Raw genomic sequence first — 18,395 nt, forward strand, 5'->3', positions numbered from 1 at the left:
AAAACACTTTCATATGGTGAATTATTGATTGGAACACAAGTCAACTCAATGGCAAAAAGTGCCCCAACTAACCTTGAATTCACCCTATATTATGGGAAAACGAATGTGTTTTTTTTCCTGTTTTAGGAGACAACCAAAATAAAATTAGGAACCTGTGAAATAGCATAATAAGGGCACTTTAGTGTCCTTTAAAATACATTTAATGCATTAAATATAAAGGTTTTAAGTGTTACCAAAATTAAACATTAAAAGGCTTCTATTAAAGATTTATTAAATATCTTCGACAAGAAAATACTGTGTGTGTGTCTGTGTGCGTGCGTGTGTGTGTCTGTGTCTGTGCGTGTGTATGTCTGTGTGTGTGCGTGTGTCTGTGTGTGTGTGTGCGTGTGTGTGTGTGTGTGTGCGTGTGTGTGTGTGTGTGTGTCTGTGTGTGTGTGTGCGTGCGTGCGTGTGTGTGTCTGTGTGCGTGTGTGTGTGTGTGTGTGTGTGTGTGTGTGTGTGTGTGTGTGTGTGTGTGTGTGTGTGTGTGTGTGTGTGTGTGTGTGTGTGTGTGTGTGTGTGTGTGTGTGTGTACGAGACCAGACATGTATAAACGTCATCGACACTGGCTGTGGTTTCGAGTGAACTCATTCATCTGATAAATTATGTAAAGAAAAAGAGAAAAATACTTTGATAAAATCATTTTTGAATACCTTTCCAGTTAATCACAGTTTCACTTAGATTTGAATCTTTCTGCTAGCAGTGAAATTGAACATTTACTTTTCAGCTTTTAACACAAGCTAGAGATTTAATTTATGGTAAAATCACTGTAACGGATGGATTTGTTTGTATATCAGCTTGCAGCTCAATATTATCAGAGACTTCATTAACACACAGGACAAACTCAAGAAACTCTTCATGACGTGTAAAATGCAACTGTATTTAGCAGTGCTGATGACTTTAACACACAAATCATTATCATCATCAGTACGAGGAACCAGAGCAGAACAAAAATGAGGAGAAGCCAAGATGTAACAAATCTGACACAGTCTGGTCATGTGATCAAATTAATTTAATCTAATGTATATATAAACAAAGTTAATAAGACTATTAGTCCTTCACATTAAAAGGCAAGAAACGACACATTTATGCGAGTGATCAGAACGACAGACAAATGATTCATTAAGACCTCATGGAGCTTTACAAGAAATTCATATTACAGAGGACAGAAAACAAAAGCTCATGGCAGTCAGGTAAGGTGAATCAATCACAGAAACATGTTCAGGTCATATTTCACCCCAAAATCAAAAAGATGAAAAAAGAAGACATTATATTTTCCCTAAAGGAAATTTGGAGCATTACGTTTTTCATGACAATTAAGCAGATTCTCCCATTAATGTGAAAAATACTGTAATACAGGTTTTAGTACATTAACTGTTCATATACTGATGTTTAAAAATATATATATATACATTTTACATTTATTTTTTGTTGATTGAATTCAAATGTGCTAATGCATGTATGAGAATCATGGAAACTTAATGAACAAAAAGAATAAAGGTAATTGTGATCTTGCAATTCAGACTTTATAACTTACAATTGTGAGTTTTTCCATACTTTATTGCTCAGATTTGAAAGATAAAAATGAACTTTTTTATTACATGGCAGAAACAAGCTCCCATAAAAAAATAAAAACACATTATGGTAAACGTCATGCAAATATCATGATGCAAAAAAATCTTGATGGTCCTAAAATAAGCTACATTTGGTTTACAAATAATCAAATTTTCTTTGCCATGAAATGGGACCTGTTTTCATGAGGTTCACCTGCTAATGCCTTACTAATCATATATAAGTATACTAATATGACAAGTAATGCTTTAATTATCAACAGGACGGGTGATTTGTGTTGCTTATAAAATAAAGGAAATACTTTACTATACAGTAAAGTTCCATTATGTAACATTAGTTTATTCATAAGTTAACATGAACTAACAATGAAAAATACTTTTAAAGCATTTATTAATCTTAATGTTAATGTCAACATTTACCAATACATTATTAAAAATCAAAAGTTGTATCTGTTATTATTTAATGGACCTAATTTGACATGAATTAACAATAAACAGTTGTATTGGTATTAATAAACATTAAGAGAGATGAATAAATACTGTAACAAATGTATTGCTCATTGTTATGTCTTGTTAACTAATGGGACTTTCTTGTTTAGTTGCAGCCTCTCTTGAAGGTTAGTTTTATTCCTGGTTAGTGTTTAAAAAATAAGTCTGTAACATGCAAATGGACGTGCTGAATAACCGTGAGATTTCGTCTCAATATTCTGATAAACATAAACAAGCATATTTAGCTCAAAGAGGTAAAACCGTAAAACTCTGAATATTCAGACGTTCCGTCTAATGTACGAATGACAAATGAACTTGTGCTGTTGCTTTTAGCACCACATAAAATATGATCCAGGAAATCAAATCTATGCTCAAAAAAGCATGATAGAAGGCAGATTATTATTGCACATGCAAATAAAAAACAATAACAAAAAATTAAGTTGATCCCACTAAAAAGACCAAAAAGAAAACTATATATATATATATTAATGTCCTTCCACCAAACCCTAAAAATAAACGCATTACTCTGTATAACTGGATTGGTGGCTTTTATCAGCTTCTTATCACTGCTGCGCATATTTTTAATGATAGATAATTAATAGAAATATAAACAGACTCATAGTGTGGAAGTTCCCTCTCCGACTCTTACATCACGTGACATGTTTCCGTGTCTTCCTCCTCTCAGCAGAAAGCCGCCACAATCCTGTTCCACAAACTCCGCGAACAGAGTTCAGCAAAATAAAACATCATAATTCACCCTCATGTTATTACAAACTCGCATGACTTTAATTCTTCTGTGCATGGAACAACAACAAAAAAGACGGAATAGTCATGCTTTATTTCAAGAGCTACAAAGGAAGCATGTTGCTAATGACCAGGTGAAAAAGACATCCATAAATGATGGTTAGTTTATGAAAAAGAAATACGGGTTTGGTGCGACATGAGGGAAAGTAAATGACAATATTAGTGCATAATGCACATTGCCTATGATTATAATGTCATTATAAGGTTGTGTTAAAAACCTGCATGAAAAACACCTGACACAGTCCGTCTTCACAGTCACACCTGATGCGTGGAGGGTTCTTTAAAAAATTACTTCCTTAAAAAAAAAGTCCCGTTTCATAGTGAATCTCGCCAAACCGGTCAGAACCGGTTCAGCTCATAATTAACTGCAAAATCAAAAGAAAACAAATCTAATAAAGAAAACAAAATAAATCCTATTTTTAAGACTATTATGTTTTTTGCGGTGTACAAAATAAATTATGATTGCATGTATGCATGTACGCATCATGATAGTATTTGTTGCTTATATATAGTTGTTATATTTGTGTGTGAGTGTGTGTATGTATGTAATAAGAGGCTTCATTGAGGAATAAGATTACGTGAGTGTTTGAATCAAGATCGTGACCTTTTAACTATCAATCGTGCAGCTCTAGCACCAATAATGCGTTTTTTGTTGTTGTTTTTTACAATAATCAGAATAAGGACTTTATCGCAGTAAGATGTTTACAAGACACGAGCAAACCTCTTCAATTTACATTCAATTTTATTATTCTGGTTACATGCTAAGAGGTGTGGTTATTTGTACCGCCATTCTTCAAAATAACCCAATGCATTGCACAAATGATGAACTTCCCATACAGTACGTGTGTTACTGGCCTCTGTTTTAATCCACTTATGGCAAATGTAAAACATTTCTATGGACATATTGGATATTATTCTGCGGCCGTGATGAACATATCGTAACGGACTTAAAGTTTACTTTGAAGTTGTGTTTAAAACACGTCATCCATAACGTTATGTCTGAAAACATGCACACTTTGGTCAGAGGGGTAATAATGTGATTAAGGTGTTTACATGCCTGTTTATTGCGCTTAAAATCGAAGTACGCCACATGATGCGAATATGGCTACTACGATTATGAGCTTAATCTCATTAGTTTGATCAAAGTATTGCGTTTAGCCTACATGTTTAATCGCAATATTGCCAAAATCCCATTATAATCGCATTATGAGTGTGCATGTAAACGAACGAAGTCATTGACATTGAGGATGTTCAGTTTAAAGATTCCTTGGTCGTATTTCACACAAAATCTTAATAACCTATTATTTGTATCATAGTATTATGTTAATACAGTGAAAAATATTGTATTGTATTAATAATAATAAAAAATAATAAAAAACAATAAAAATATAAAAAATAATTGGGGCTGTCAAATCGATTAATCGCAACTAACAAAAGTTTTTGTCTATATAATATATGTATGTCTGTATATATATATATATATATGAAGACCTTCCATGCAAAAGCCTCTAAAAGCCACCTATTTTGATAATAATATTGAGTGAATGCTCTCTGCACATAGTATAAGTTCATAAAATACTTTCACTTCAAACTCACTAAATCCCAGCTTCAGCCCATTCAGAAATGTCGGTATTAAGGTAGAAACTTATACATAGGCCTGATCAAAATGTTATTATTAAAGAAAAACTTTAGACGGACTTATAGGCTTTTGCATCTGAAGTCTTCATATATATATACACAGAAACATAAACACATGCATATATTATATAGACAAAAACTTAAGATGCGATTAATCGAGTTGCCAGCACTATAAATAATATTACTAACAATAATAATAATAATTCAAAAGGATTTGGACAGAAAATGTGAAAGTAAAAAAAGTAAGTTTTCTTAAAAAAGCCAATACTTTAGTGTGTTTATTACATTTTATTATTATATCCTTTTTTTTCCTATTTGTTTTTGTAGTGAAATATGACCCAGATATAATGAGAATAGATAGGGTAAGTAGACAAGTGGCACAGACACTCCCTAAAGCATCTCTACCGCAACATCTCGTATTCCTCTCTCCAACATCTTCTTACAGCAAACTTTAAATAGAAAAACTGAACGTATTTCAGTACCAAATTACAAAGATATCAAAGGCTCAGCACTCACTGAACAGTCTGCGTTTACTCAACGGCTCGTGAAATCACACAAAAACACACGCGTGACGTGCCGAGCCAAAACTCCCTTTGAAATGCAGCGTAATCCCTTTCTGTACCTTTTGACCTTACAAAAAACAAACCCACAGTTTTGCAGCAAACAATAAAGACGAGTTAAACCACGAAAATGTGGCATCTGTACACATTCGAATGACTAGACCTTCTGAACAGGCGTTGGCGTCGCCCGTTTGCTGCTCTTCTTCATGCGACTGCGAGCGTAAACACGAAGGAAAAGCGCGAGGAAGACGACGGCCATGCCAAAGCCGCCAACTATAGTGACAGCGTGACCGTAAAGAAAGCAAGACAGGAGGATTGCGAAAGCCTGTCGTAGAGTCATGATGATGGTGAAGATGGCGGCGCCGAATTGCGCAATGGTGTAGAAAATAAAAAGCTGGCCACACGCGGAGCACACGGATAGCAAGACGGCGTGGAAAGCGAACTCGGAGTGACGCGACATGAACGCGATCGAGTCGAAGAAGGCGCCCTGTTCCAGCAGAGAGCCGACCGTGAAGAGGCAGGAGAACAGATTCACACCGAACATCATCTGCACCGATGACATCTTGTGTTTGAAGAGGTTGTCCTGCCAGTTGGAGGTGAAGCTGTCGAACACGATGTATCCTCCGAGGATGATGACGCCGGAGAAGGTGGTGACTGTGGACGGGTGTTTGCCGGTGGAGCTGGAGAGCAGGAACATGCTAACGCCCACTGAGATCAGCGCCGCGGTGAAGTATTCCCAGTACTCGTAGCTCTTGTGCGAGACGATCTTGCCCATCAGCATCACGGGAATCACCTTAGAGGCCTTGGCCAGCACCTGTGATGAAACATGACGGATGACGAACAGAAGAACATTTAACAGTAAGCTGAGCTATCAATCACACTGAATACCTTCGTTTCAAAGTCGAAGCACACGGCTAATAACCATAGGGGCTTTCGCACCGGGTAGTTTTAGGAACTAGCCACTAGGGTGATTGACGTAAGCCGCGCTAGTCGTTGAGACTTATTTTGACGGCGCTGAGAACGCCAGAGCTGAGCTCGCGTTTCCATAACAGATTTCCGCAAAGCTTTTCAGTTTTTTTCTAAATGTCGACAAAAAACTATTGCGAAATGACGGCGTTTCCATTAACCAATGTTATGCGACTAAAACGTAATTTTTTTCCTCTCGCGATAAATCATTCAAAAAATCACGGCGAAGGATGTTGGTAGGTTTACGAATATCTCAGCCAATGCACTGGCCGTGTGTGTGTGTTATCCAAGCATTAATGGCAAGGAAAGACCCTTATACTGGGAGCGGCACATATGAGTGTTTCTGGGTGTTTCTCCCTCATTTCTGCTTTGAGGTCTTGATTGTGGCATTTCTTTGAGGTTTAGAATCCAGTATTCCTGTAATTATTTTGTCGTTTATGAATTTAATAAAGAACTCTGTCTCGTATTCAGTCCAAACACACCGCGATATCTACGTCAGGTGTCTGTAAATGCACAAAAACTGTTTCCATTGCAGTTTTGCAAAATATTTCTTTTTCGAATTGACTGAAAAACCACCTCATGCGAGCGTAAAAACTTTTTAGCGATAATGGGAGTTTTTTCAAAATTGACTTGTTTCCATTGGTCATATTTTCAATTCGCAATTTGCGCAATTTGAAGGGTAATGGAAACGCGGCTGTTCATTAGTTTACGATCTGTCCAACACTCCTGTCTGATACGTTATTAGATAGAACTGTTAAACATAGAAAGTAAACAGAAATTAAAAGTTATTAGCGTATGCCGTGTGGTTGATGTCCAGTGTTGCTGAGCAGAAATACATAATCATGTTTCTCTTGCTCTCCTCAAAGTTGCGTAGGATTTTCTCCTCAGCGTAAAGATTAAGAGGATAGATCTGTCTATCACTGTTTTCCATGTTCGTAGAGTTAGTTTCTGGAGTAAATATATAGGCTATAATCTGTGTTAACACAGCTTTTTTTTAAATGGCGGGTGCTGGTGTTTCGCGTGCGTTCGGACAATCAGCGAACACTATCATCACTGGTAGTTCCTATACACTTATTTCACCCAGCCGTTATTTTGAAATCGAAAGCGAGGCTCCGGTGGGAAGAAAACCGGAAGTGTCGCCTTTAATCACAGGTGATTGTGAATGCGATGGTGTATTGTTGTGTTTAATGTAGAAATGAGTTATTCTAAAACTGTACATACATGTCTTTCATACTTTAGACCAGTGGTTCTCAATCTCAACCTCTCCTGCAGGGACCCCCTGACAGGACATGTTTTTGTTTTAACCCTGAAATGGCACACCTAATTCAATTCATTAAAGGCTCAAAGGCTTAATGTGTAGCTGACTAATTGAATCAGGTGTGCCATTTCAGGGTTAAAACAAAAACATGTCCTGTATATATACAGTGAAATTAATTTATAAATAAATTTTTTTTTTATAAAGAATTCAGAAAGAAATTCCACGATATATCGGCCGATATTTGCCCTTTTTTTAAAATATCGGCATCGGCCGATAAGTTTTTCTGATTGGCCGATGTGTTGGAAGCGGGACTTTTATTTTGACTGCGCTGCAGATTTTTATTTTGACGGGCGGCGCTGAGAACACCACACCTGAGAAGAGAACGGCAGCGCCTGAATCTGATCACACAGCTGATCTCCGTCTCTCTGTCAATCATATCTAATACTTTGTTAGACAGAACCGGTGGCTACAGAACTGGTAATCAAAGAAAGTAAATGGTATGCGAAAAAGTAATGCGTTTGCTTTTATGTATATTTTATATATATTTGTAACCGAAAAGGCTAACAATCAGGCTAAAATACTTTCTCATTTACCGTCAACATTCAGCAAATGCGCATCTACATCATTTAAACAAATCTCTGAATATCTAATAAACATTTAATTTCACAAACCTTAATGATTTAATCGAATCCAGCTGTGATATCTTGTGAAGTGTGCATTTGTAGCCTGCATAAACGTGTTCCTGCGAGTGACGGTCCGTGCGAAGCGAGTAAATGCGAACAGACGATCAGCTTAATATGAGACGCGATTGAAAAACTTTAAATCCCTCATTTTAAAATATGCTGTGCTATATCCAGTGGCCTACTGTGTCATATTCATGTCGTTAAAAATCGGCCATTGGCCACCCTCCTCTCTAAGATATCGGCATCGGCAATAAAAAAAAAACCCATAACGGTCGACCACTACTTATTTCGGAAAAAATATGTATGGTAGTCACTGGCGACTGGCAAGAGACAACTTATCTTTTTATTCCGTCTGAACTGTGCCCTGAATTACACATATGATGTTTGCCATTAATTTAAAAGATAATTATGAAAGTCAAGAAAGTCACAGTTTGTCATAAAACAGAAGAGTAACATTTAGTTTTATGTGAAAATCGCTCAATGAACTACATCTCTCGTCTCGCACTGTGTACGTCACCAAGCTCGTGTGTGTGCAGTCTGGTACAAAACACACAGGCATGACGGCGTAACGTTACGATTATAACGTTAGACTATAGAAAAAATGACAGACGTTAGCTTCAGTAAAGTTAGCTTCATTCATTGAGAGAAAAGGTGTGACGTCACATGCGCGCCTTTTGGTTTTGTAGTCTTTGTAATTACGTATTTTCACAGTCTTATACCTCAACAGGTTTACATCAAACTGCGAAATCCTTGACTTTAAAATGTATCTTTTAAAAGGACAAACATCATATGTGTAACATCATTAGGACAAACATCATATGTGTAATTCAGGGCACAATTCAAACGGGATCCAAAGATTTGTTGTCTCTCGCCATTGACTACCATACAATATTTTTCCGAAATAAGGTCCTATGGTGGTCCACCGGAAGGGGAGGGACTTAGGCTCTCTATAGTGCTGGTTTAGACCGACTCTGAAGTAGGAGATAAATTAGTTCCACTAATACCCCTTTTCCACCAAAGCGTTTTGAGAGCCGGTTCGGAGCCGGTGCCTGCGCGCGAACCAGTTCTTTGTGTTTCGACAGCCAAAGAACCGGTTCTCGGCCAGGAAAACTGGTTCCAAAGCGGCACCAACTCTTTGCTGGACTAGAACCGTTCTTTTACCACGTCATGCTTACGTCGGGGGCTGGGGGCGGGTTTAGATGTGTTCGAAACATCTTTTCTGACCGCAAAGCCAGGAGAAACATTTGCAGAAACACGATGTAGTCCGCCATTGTAATTGTTATGCTTGAAGTTGGCGCAAGCGTTTCTAGCTTTTTTTAAAAAAATTTTTATTGAAAACATTATGTAAGCAAAGAAGAAAACAGTCACAAAATAGAACAAATAAACGGAGAGAAAAAAAAGACAAGACAGGTGTACATAACTAATCAGAAAAGATTACATATCAAAGGAAAAGATTAAAAGACTTACATATTTCAATTGTTTTTAAAGCCTTCTTGGTTCACGAGTTAGAGATAATCCCAAAGTAATGTTGTACTTGCAAGTGTTTCTAGCTGAGACGTAAAGTGACGTACACAGTGACGTAACGACGTTGTTCGCTGGGCGCTCTAGAAGTGGAAAAACAAACAGGTTCTGAGGAGGTTCGCAAGTTGAACCAACTCCGAACCAACTTTGAACCAGCACCAGTTCCGAACCCGTTCTTTTTTGGTGGAAAAGGGGTATAAAAGGAGTTCCTAGAACTAAAATCGTTCCTAGTTTCTAGAACTAAAATCGTTCCTAGCGGTTCGAACACACCAAAAGCCGAGAACTTCCACCAATAGTTCTAGGAACTATGAAAAGGTTCCTCCGGTGCGAAAGCCCCTCATTATGATGATTATCACACTAAATATTCAATGCATAATTTTTAATTCTTGGTATGAGTGAAAGGAGTATTAAAACAAGGATTCAAAATAAAATTTTATTATGAACAAAAAAAAAAAGTCTTGTTTGAAACTGATCTGCTTTCAATTAGATCAGTGCTAGTACTGTATATGAAAAGATGCAAATATTGTCTATGATCATTTATCATTCACAGGAAAATATATATGTTAATATCTGCATTATTAGGGTACATCTCACAAAAGCTGTCACTAACGTGCCAAGGTCATATTTAACTCTTTCCCCACCAGCCTTTTTGAAAAAAAAAGTTGTCAGCCAGCACCGGCATTTTTTATAATTTTTACAAAAAGTTTGATGGCCCCCAGAATATTTGGTTGTATAAATATCTGAACAGCAATATATCAAAAGAAAGAATAAACAAAAAAGCCAGTTTTATTCTATCTTCATGCATTCTTATTTTATCAACACTTGAATGTGGGTAAGTTTCATAAAAAAACTAAATTGGGCAAAAATCTGAGAAACTCACGTTTTTGTCAAAGACTACGTCTGGATCAGATTCAGAACGATGAACAGAACACAGATGGAGTAGATCGAGTCCATCAACACACTCAAAGCTTCACAGTCCTGTAACTCGTCCTGGGTCGACATTTCATTCAGTAACATTAGGCGGTTTTGATTTACCGGTATATGCTGTTACATGTTGATGATCGCGTTAAGATATGAATCCATATGCTATCGCTTGCTTCTGCTTCTTCTTCGCCTGTGTTTTGATCAGGAGATTCAGTAATCTTTCAGAAGATGTGTAATAGCGCCCCCTACCGTATAACAGTGAAAACACGGAAAGCCGGAAATTTCCATAAATGGCGGGGAAAGAGTTAATGTTAGTCTTTCTTCAGACAAAATAATAACAAAATCCTAAAATTTCAGCCGAGGAAGTTTAAAAAAATTTGGTTGATATGAGACCCAATAGTAAAATTAATGAATGCATTATGTAAATGAGAATTTAGGATAAGTCTGAAAAATAATGCCAATGAGAAACAGTACACCTCTAATGGAATACTTTTTCTTTTGATTTTAGACTGATCACATGTTCATATACAGCTCATTTCCCCAGAATGCAGTGCTGTACCTGTGTGGGAAAGCTGATGTATTTGAGCGCCTCGTACTGGCACCAGCTGCTGAGGATGTTGGACAGCGAAGCGAAGGAGTACTTGTACATGGGCGCCCCGTGGCGGGGCTGTTTGAACAGGACACACCACAGGCCAGACACCGTCAAGGCCAGGATTCGGTTCATGAACACCAGAAACTGGGAATCTTTAAAGCGCTCGCCGCTGCCTTCAGCCTCTGTGGCGCCATATGAACGTGTCATCACTCGCTCCTGAAGAACGCCCCACGTCAGGTATGACGCCTGGAAGATGCACAAAATTATGGAGAACAGATGAAGACTATTAAAGGTGCATTGTGTAATATTTAGGAAGATCTGTTGACAGAAATGCAATATCATATACATAACTATGTTTTCAGTGGTGTATAAAGACCTTACGTAAAGGTCCAATATTGGGCACATTTTGGGACTTTTATTTTAGGTTTTGATGTCCTTAAGAATATATATTTGCGGATTTAAGAACCAAAAACGATCCCAATGTATTTTTACAGCTCCTTTCTCAGGAGCTCTGCTAAGAACAGGTTGATTTCGGCCGGTCTAACTAATATTCATGGGCCTCTCTTCTGATTGGCCTGTTGTTTTCTGAGTGACGCACGGCCAGGCCAACCACAGGTAACTCGGGTCATGTATGCTGTAGGGTCATGTATGCTGTAGCCTGCTGTGGCTTGGTGATGCTCACAAGTAAAGTAAATAAAACACTAATGATGGACATTGCTAAGGAAAATGTTATCCAGCCTTATATGTTTGAGCCGGAGTCAGACACCAAATCGACGACAGGAGGCAACACACCACCTCCTCAAATGCGCTTACAGAAGGATGTTTCAGAATGGTAATTAATGTATTTTTTTATTTTATAGTGAAAGTATTATAATTACATCAATGCTGCACGCAGATTTAATGTTAACGCTAATTTAAACTATTTGTAAACAAATTCAGGCCAAAATCTATGTAAATGTCCAAATTATGCACATTACTAGCTAGTTATACACTGAGCTTGAAACACTTAACTGCTTTATAATATATATAACGTTAGCAGACACCGAATGGAGTAAGCTACCTAACTATTGCTTTTCTACTGACACAGTAAATTGACGTGCTACAATTTAAGCAAAGAAACCTCATAGTCTCAGATGACTACATCTTTTCCTGTCGGCCAGCGTAACATCTGTTGGGTGCAATTCGCAACCTCACCACTAGATGCCGCTAAACATTACACAGTGCACCTTTAACTTGTGCACTAGGGGTCGCACAGACTAGTCAACTTTAATGCTCTGCCATGACACCTTAAAGGCCCCCTGAAAACAAAATGTAAGTATTTTAGCTTTTAGTATGAATATGTTAGCCTTAAGGTTATGAATAAGCTGGTCTGCTCCAAAACAATGACAAAATTCGCATTTAGGAGATTTAAGCATTTCAAACTTACAGTCTCTCACTTCCACTAAAACGGATCACAGATTTTTATGACATCACCGCGGACTTCAGTTTCTCATCAGATTTTCTGTCCAATTAAATGCTCTCTAGAATCTAAAAGCTATAAATACCACCTGGCCAAACCGACCGTTGACAGTTATGGAGCAATATGTGTTGGAGATGTGTGTTCGGTTGCTCAAACGCTCAAGTTTTATTCTGTTTTACAACTGTACATTGGTTAAGAATGAAATGGATAGAATTTATTCACACCTATTGAATCCAACCTATCATCAGCGCTCGGATTCATTTCCATAGTGCTGTCAAGTACGACTTGCAGTCTGTGAGGTAAACTAAACGCTATTGGGTATTTGAAAAGTGGGAGGAGCCATTCGATATGTCCTGCCTAATACATTCACATAAATGTAATCTTTACTGTGCAACTTTATCGGTATCTGATTTAGAAAAAACAGAAACGTGTGAGAAATTAACTGATAAAAATAAGCTGTTATGTCATTTGCCATAACTGTGCACAAGGCAACCTGCGTTCGAGTCTCAGCTCGAGGTTCAGGCTTATTTGTTCATTAATGAAGTCATCAGCGACTAGTCGACATCGACTTGAATCACATAAATGTCGACTTAAAAAATCTGAAGTCATTCAGATTTCATTCAGTGTGTGTGTTTGTGTGTGTAACCCCTATTATGCACAATTGCACACAGTTAAGTTATTCAGTGTGGCGTCAAATTGCCATGTAACACAGGGACATTACCTGGAGTCCAGCAGCACAGAAGATCAATCTGAAGGCCTGTCGAGCTGATGAACTGGATTCAGACTCGTTTCTGGCCGCCGTTGAAACATCATCAAGCAGTCCAGTTTTAGCTTCATTCCCAAACACACACGTCTTTATGAGAGGAAAACAAAGCCCACGGCCTACAGAAACATGAGCAGTGAGTAGAATCGGGTTTGTCAAGTATATGTTTTAAACAGTCAGTTTTTCAAGTCAACACAGAGTTCTTGCAACATTCATGCATACATCAAATTGTCTAGACTACTGAAAGCTATGTTGAAATACAAATTTACATAACAGAGGATGGAACATGGTAATGAAAACCCAAATATGACCATTTTGGTGCAAGCAACTTTGTATAAAATTATAAGTGGGAAAAATAAAAAAAATTGGTAACACCTATTTGTTTAAGCATTAACTAAAATTAAAGGGACCTTTTTCAAAGTCTTGATATTGGTTTTGGCCTCTCCTAAAACAAGTTTTCATGCTTGAATGTTCAGATTTTTCCCATATTGTCCATTGTTGCGGCTCCTCTCTTCCCAGTCTGTCAGTAACGCTCTGTTTAGTTCCTGTCTCTATGAAGCTCCTCCTTCTGAAAAGCACACTGTGCTCTGATTGGTCGGCTGGATCAGTGGGTTGTGATTGGCCAAGCACTTTAAGCATGTTTGGGAAATGTCCCGCCCCTTACTATAACTGCCAGTTTCAACACACGATTTACGATGGTCTTGTCAGACTGTACGAACATGATCATCGCTGTAAGCCATGTCACACTGTAAGATCTCAGTTGTCATTAATGTCAGACTGTATGACAGTCAAGACACACTAAAAACGGACACGCAAGAAAACTAGTCTGGAGTTTTACATCATCAATCAATGACACGTTCGGTGACTGTGAGCTACATTACACGCGGCATTGAAATGGTGGCCACAAAGTAATCTCTTACGTTTATTTTTGGTCATGGCTTGTCTTGAAAAGACAATTTGACTGTCGTCGTAGGAGAATCACTGCAGGACTGTTAGTCAAATCTTCTGACAAGGCCAGAATTTTGTCTGAGTTCAAATTTGATCGCAGTCATTAATCGGCTGTCGGTGAACATGTCAAACTAACGATCAAAGACTTCAAATTTTATCCAAGGATCAGAGTTCACTTTCAAATAAAAATGTCCTGATAATTTACTCACCCCATGTCATCCAAGATGTCCATGTCTTTCTTCAGTTGAAAACAAATACGTTTTTTTAAATTAAAGGTTTAAAGGTTTTAAAATTAAGTGCCGACCCAGTGTTTACAAGTTTGGAGTAGGAGGACCGTTCAAAGTTATTGTATGTTGAATGTTCAATTTATATGTATTTGTGTCAGTTTATTGTTTAAAATGGTCCTTACGTGTGCATATCCTGGATGTTTAACGATGTCACGCGTGACCTTTCCAACATGATGACTTAATGTGTGGCGCATTTCCGAGATGGTAGAAGACGGGTATTCTGTACCTATATAATTTGTAATTTTATTTTTTAGAAAATGACCGAGCATTATGCTAGATAAGACCCTTATTTCTTGGCTAGGCTCGTCTAGAGACTTTGAAGCTGCACTGAAACTGACATTTGAACCTTCAAACCGTTGGTTGCCATTGAAGTCCATTATATGGAGAAATATCCTGGAATGTTTTCCCCAAAAACCTTAATTTCTTTTCCACTGAAGAAAAAAAGACATGGACATCTTGGATGACATGGGGGTGAGTAAATTATCAGGAACTTTTTATTTGAAAGTGAACTAATCCTTTACCTCAACCAGGCCCCGCCCTTTTATTCTGGAATATTGTGAATATTGTGTTTACAAATGGAACGCTATTCTAAAGTGATACCAAAAATGCAGTACATAACTACACAAGAACAAAACCATTAAAAAAATTCCAACGAACCGGTTTCTAGATAATTGACTCGTTTGAAGTAGCTGATTAGGAAATATCCAGGGATGATGATGGTGGCGTATCCCAAAACATTGAGGAACAAGCGGAAGAGCCACACGTCCTGCCAGCCGCCCAGCAGAGATACATCTTCAGCATCCGCTCGCACAGTCGGCAGAACACACAGCGCCGCACACACACACAAACTGAGGGGAAGAGAGGTGGAGGAGATTAGAAAAAAAATTATGAATTTTTATTTTTATGCATTTCCCCTTAAAAACAGGAGTCTGCAAGAACACCGAAACGTCACATATTTGCAAACAAACCTGGTCGAAATGCAACACAGGAATCTTTTGGAAAAGAAATCAAGTGTAACTGTTCTCCATAATTTTGTGTGTGTGTCTTTTGGGCATTTCTGGAATTCAGCAGGTCTCGTCCCAGGAGTCTAATCCCAGTCCAACAGAAGGTCTTTGTGCACAGAGCTGGACTGCAGGATCGACACACACTAACCTCTATTCAAACCCAACAGCGTTACCTGACACCACAGATTACTGCACGACTAGAAGAACTGGAGGAACGCTTCATTACAGACGGAATAAGAGGCTTCATAAAAGTGTTTATGCTAAGAGTATCTGAAATAATAGTTTCCACACCTTCTGACCTGTAAATTTTCATTTTAGAATAACAATTTCTAGCAGATTAAATAGCATACAGTGCCGCATGTATCAAAAGTTTGGTTAAAGTTCTCACAGGTTCCACAGAAAATATTAAGCAGCTTAACTGTTTCCATTATTGATAATAAATCAGCATATTAGAATGATTTCTGAAGGATCATGCGACAATGAAGACTGGAGTAATGATGCTGAAAATTCAGCTTTGCATCACAAAAATAAATTATATTTTAAAATCCATTCAAATAGAAAACATTTAATTTAAATTGTAATAATATTACTGTTTTTTTCTGTATTTTTGATCAAATAAATGCAGGCTTGATGAGCATTAGAGACTTCTTTCAAAAATATTAAAAATAATAATGTTTCCAAACTTTTGACCAGAACTTATGTATGTATATATACATATATATATGCTACTGGAATAACGCTCATCAAGGCTGCATTTATTTGAGTCACAATATAGTAAAAACAGTAATATTGTGAAATATTCTTAAGATTTAAAATAACTGTTGTCTTCAAATGTAATTTATTCCTGTGATCAAAGCTGAATTTTCAGCATCATTACTCCAGTCTTCAGTGTCACATGATCCTTCAGAAATCAGTATAATATGATGATTAGATACTCAATTATTAATATTGTTTCTTATCAATGTTGAACAGTTTTTGCTGCTTCATATTAATTTGTAAACAGTGATACAGTTATTTTCATGATTGACTGATGAATAGAAAGCTCATAAGAACATAATTTATTTGAAAGCAGCAAGAAACACAAGAATCAGAAGATTCTGAATATGACGTGTTACATGTCAATGTTACAGTGTTGCACTAGAAGTGACTGTGACGTCGGATATAGAACATTTAAATGTTATTGTGATGTTTCAGCATCATGTTTCAGTACCTCCATGGAAACTGAGGCATTTTCCAGCAGCCGCCGCTCCGCCTGTTTAAAACTCCCTAAAACAGCCGCTGAGAGTCTCCAAACGAGCTCCTGCGCGGATCATGTATCGATAAAACCTTGTACCTGTAATTAAACAATCAACATCCAGGATTCGGACAAATCCCGTGTGTTTCTGACCTGAAACTTCTCGGCCTGCTTCACTCATGAGTTCATCTGTACTGAATGACGTGTTAACACTAACACACACTACACCGCTTCCGGTTGCGAAAGGAGACACACCTTCACATATCCGTGTAATTTCCACTTAGATATTGTGTTACGAGGCTTCTGTAAATATTTGAATGTTTTATTGTTTAACAGACTTGTTGACAGTTGAGAGAGTGAAGTGTCCTTGTGTTTCGTGGGCGGGGGTTCATTATTCTTTAGGAAGGACTTTTATTCTGAAATGTATCAAGTCACGCGTCACTTCAAACAGGGATCATGAACATATATCATAATCATAGCTGCTTCTCTGTGATTTTAAAATATTTTATTCCATTGTATTAGAATATTGAGGAAACAATTCCAAAATATCAAAAGACAGTTAAAAATATATTTATAAAAATGTTACAATAGTGCAACTTGTATTGCGTGTTGTAACATTATGTAGTCACCAAATATTAAAAATAAATATGTATTAGTAGAACATTTATTAGATAAAGTTTAAATTTAGTTTAAGCTGCTTCCCGATTTTCTATATTATTTTTTATTAGTTTATTATTTCTAAGCTATTTTTCCTCAATACTCAAATTATATCTTTAAGTATCAGATATTGTAAAATATATATTCATTAATTTTGTACAAAAAAAGTTATAACTAAATATCTAGGTGACAAATTCCAATCAGTTCCATTTGTTAACATCAGTTAAGTACATTAGTTAACAAACTAACAATTAATAATTTAATTTTCCATAACACTTATCCCAAAACATTAACGAAAAAAAGAATGAATACTGAATAAAGAAATGTATTGCTCATTGTTAGTTAATTTGTGAAATAATGGGACCTTATTGTAAAATGTTACCAATTGGTTATATTCTAAACTTATGTATTTAATTACATATTTATACAACTGCAGTTGTACAGTAAAGAAAAAAAATCATATTCATAAACAAGGAAATGTACTTGTTTAACTAGAAGTAGAAACAAGTTTTAACCATTCTGCTATGGTAGTTTACATGAATGAGGTATATTTGCGGTGAGTATGAGGAAGAGTGATATGGCACATGATAGAAAAACACACATTTACAGGAACTTGTTTTGTGTGTTCTGGTCATTGATGTTTCCCAGTATCCACACGCTTGACAACTGCAGGCACATTTTTCCTCTTAATCCAAAGCATGAATCTGTCTCCACCAGTGTCTATTTGGTTTGTATTAGACATAGTGTTTGACACTGAAAACCTTGTGAAGTAAACAAGATAGTTGTTTGGTCGCAACTTAGAACGTTTATCATTTGCATGTGTTTCTAAGTCTTGCCAATTTATATATTCAAGCTATTTTAAACTATTCAAGCACCAGAAGATGTGAAAGAAAACTCAATTCTGTACTCACGCACTGTTATCTGTTCCTCTTTTGTGTCTCCTTGCACTTGTACAGACACATACACACAAAATGATATCAAAATAACTATATAGTCGA

The 18,395-nt window shown here is 37.0% G+C and overlaps 1 protein-coding gene across 1 annotated transcript; it reads right to left on the reverse strand.

The window, feature by feature from the left end:
* Positions 1–1,036: 1,036 nt before the first annotated feature.
* Positions 1,037–17,116, reverse strand: slc35b2 (solute carrier family 35 member B2). The gene is made up of 5 exons (XM_077219525.1): positions 16,717–17,116; positions 15,160–15,350; positions 13,226–13,386; positions 11,013–11,291; positions 1,037–5,915 (listed from the first exon to the last, which is right to left on the reverse strand). The coding sequence occupies exons 1-5, from the start codon at positions 16,734–16,736 to the stop codon at positions 5,259–5,261; spliced, it is 1,308 nt and encodes a 435-aa protein (XP_077075640.1). The 5' UTR covers positions 16,737–17,116; the 3' UTR covers positions 1,037–5,258.
* Positions 17,117–18,395: the final 1,279 nt, after the last annotated feature.

Source organism: Siphateles boraxobius, unplaced genomic scaffold, assembly GCF_051911475.1.
Source record: "Siphateles boraxobius isolate OS27281-9 unplaced genomic scaffold, OSU_SipBor_1 8, whole genome shotgun sequence".
Taxonomy (NCBI): Eukaryota; Metazoa; Chordata; class Actinopteri; order Cypriniformes; family Leuciscidae; genus Siphateles; species Siphateles boraxobius.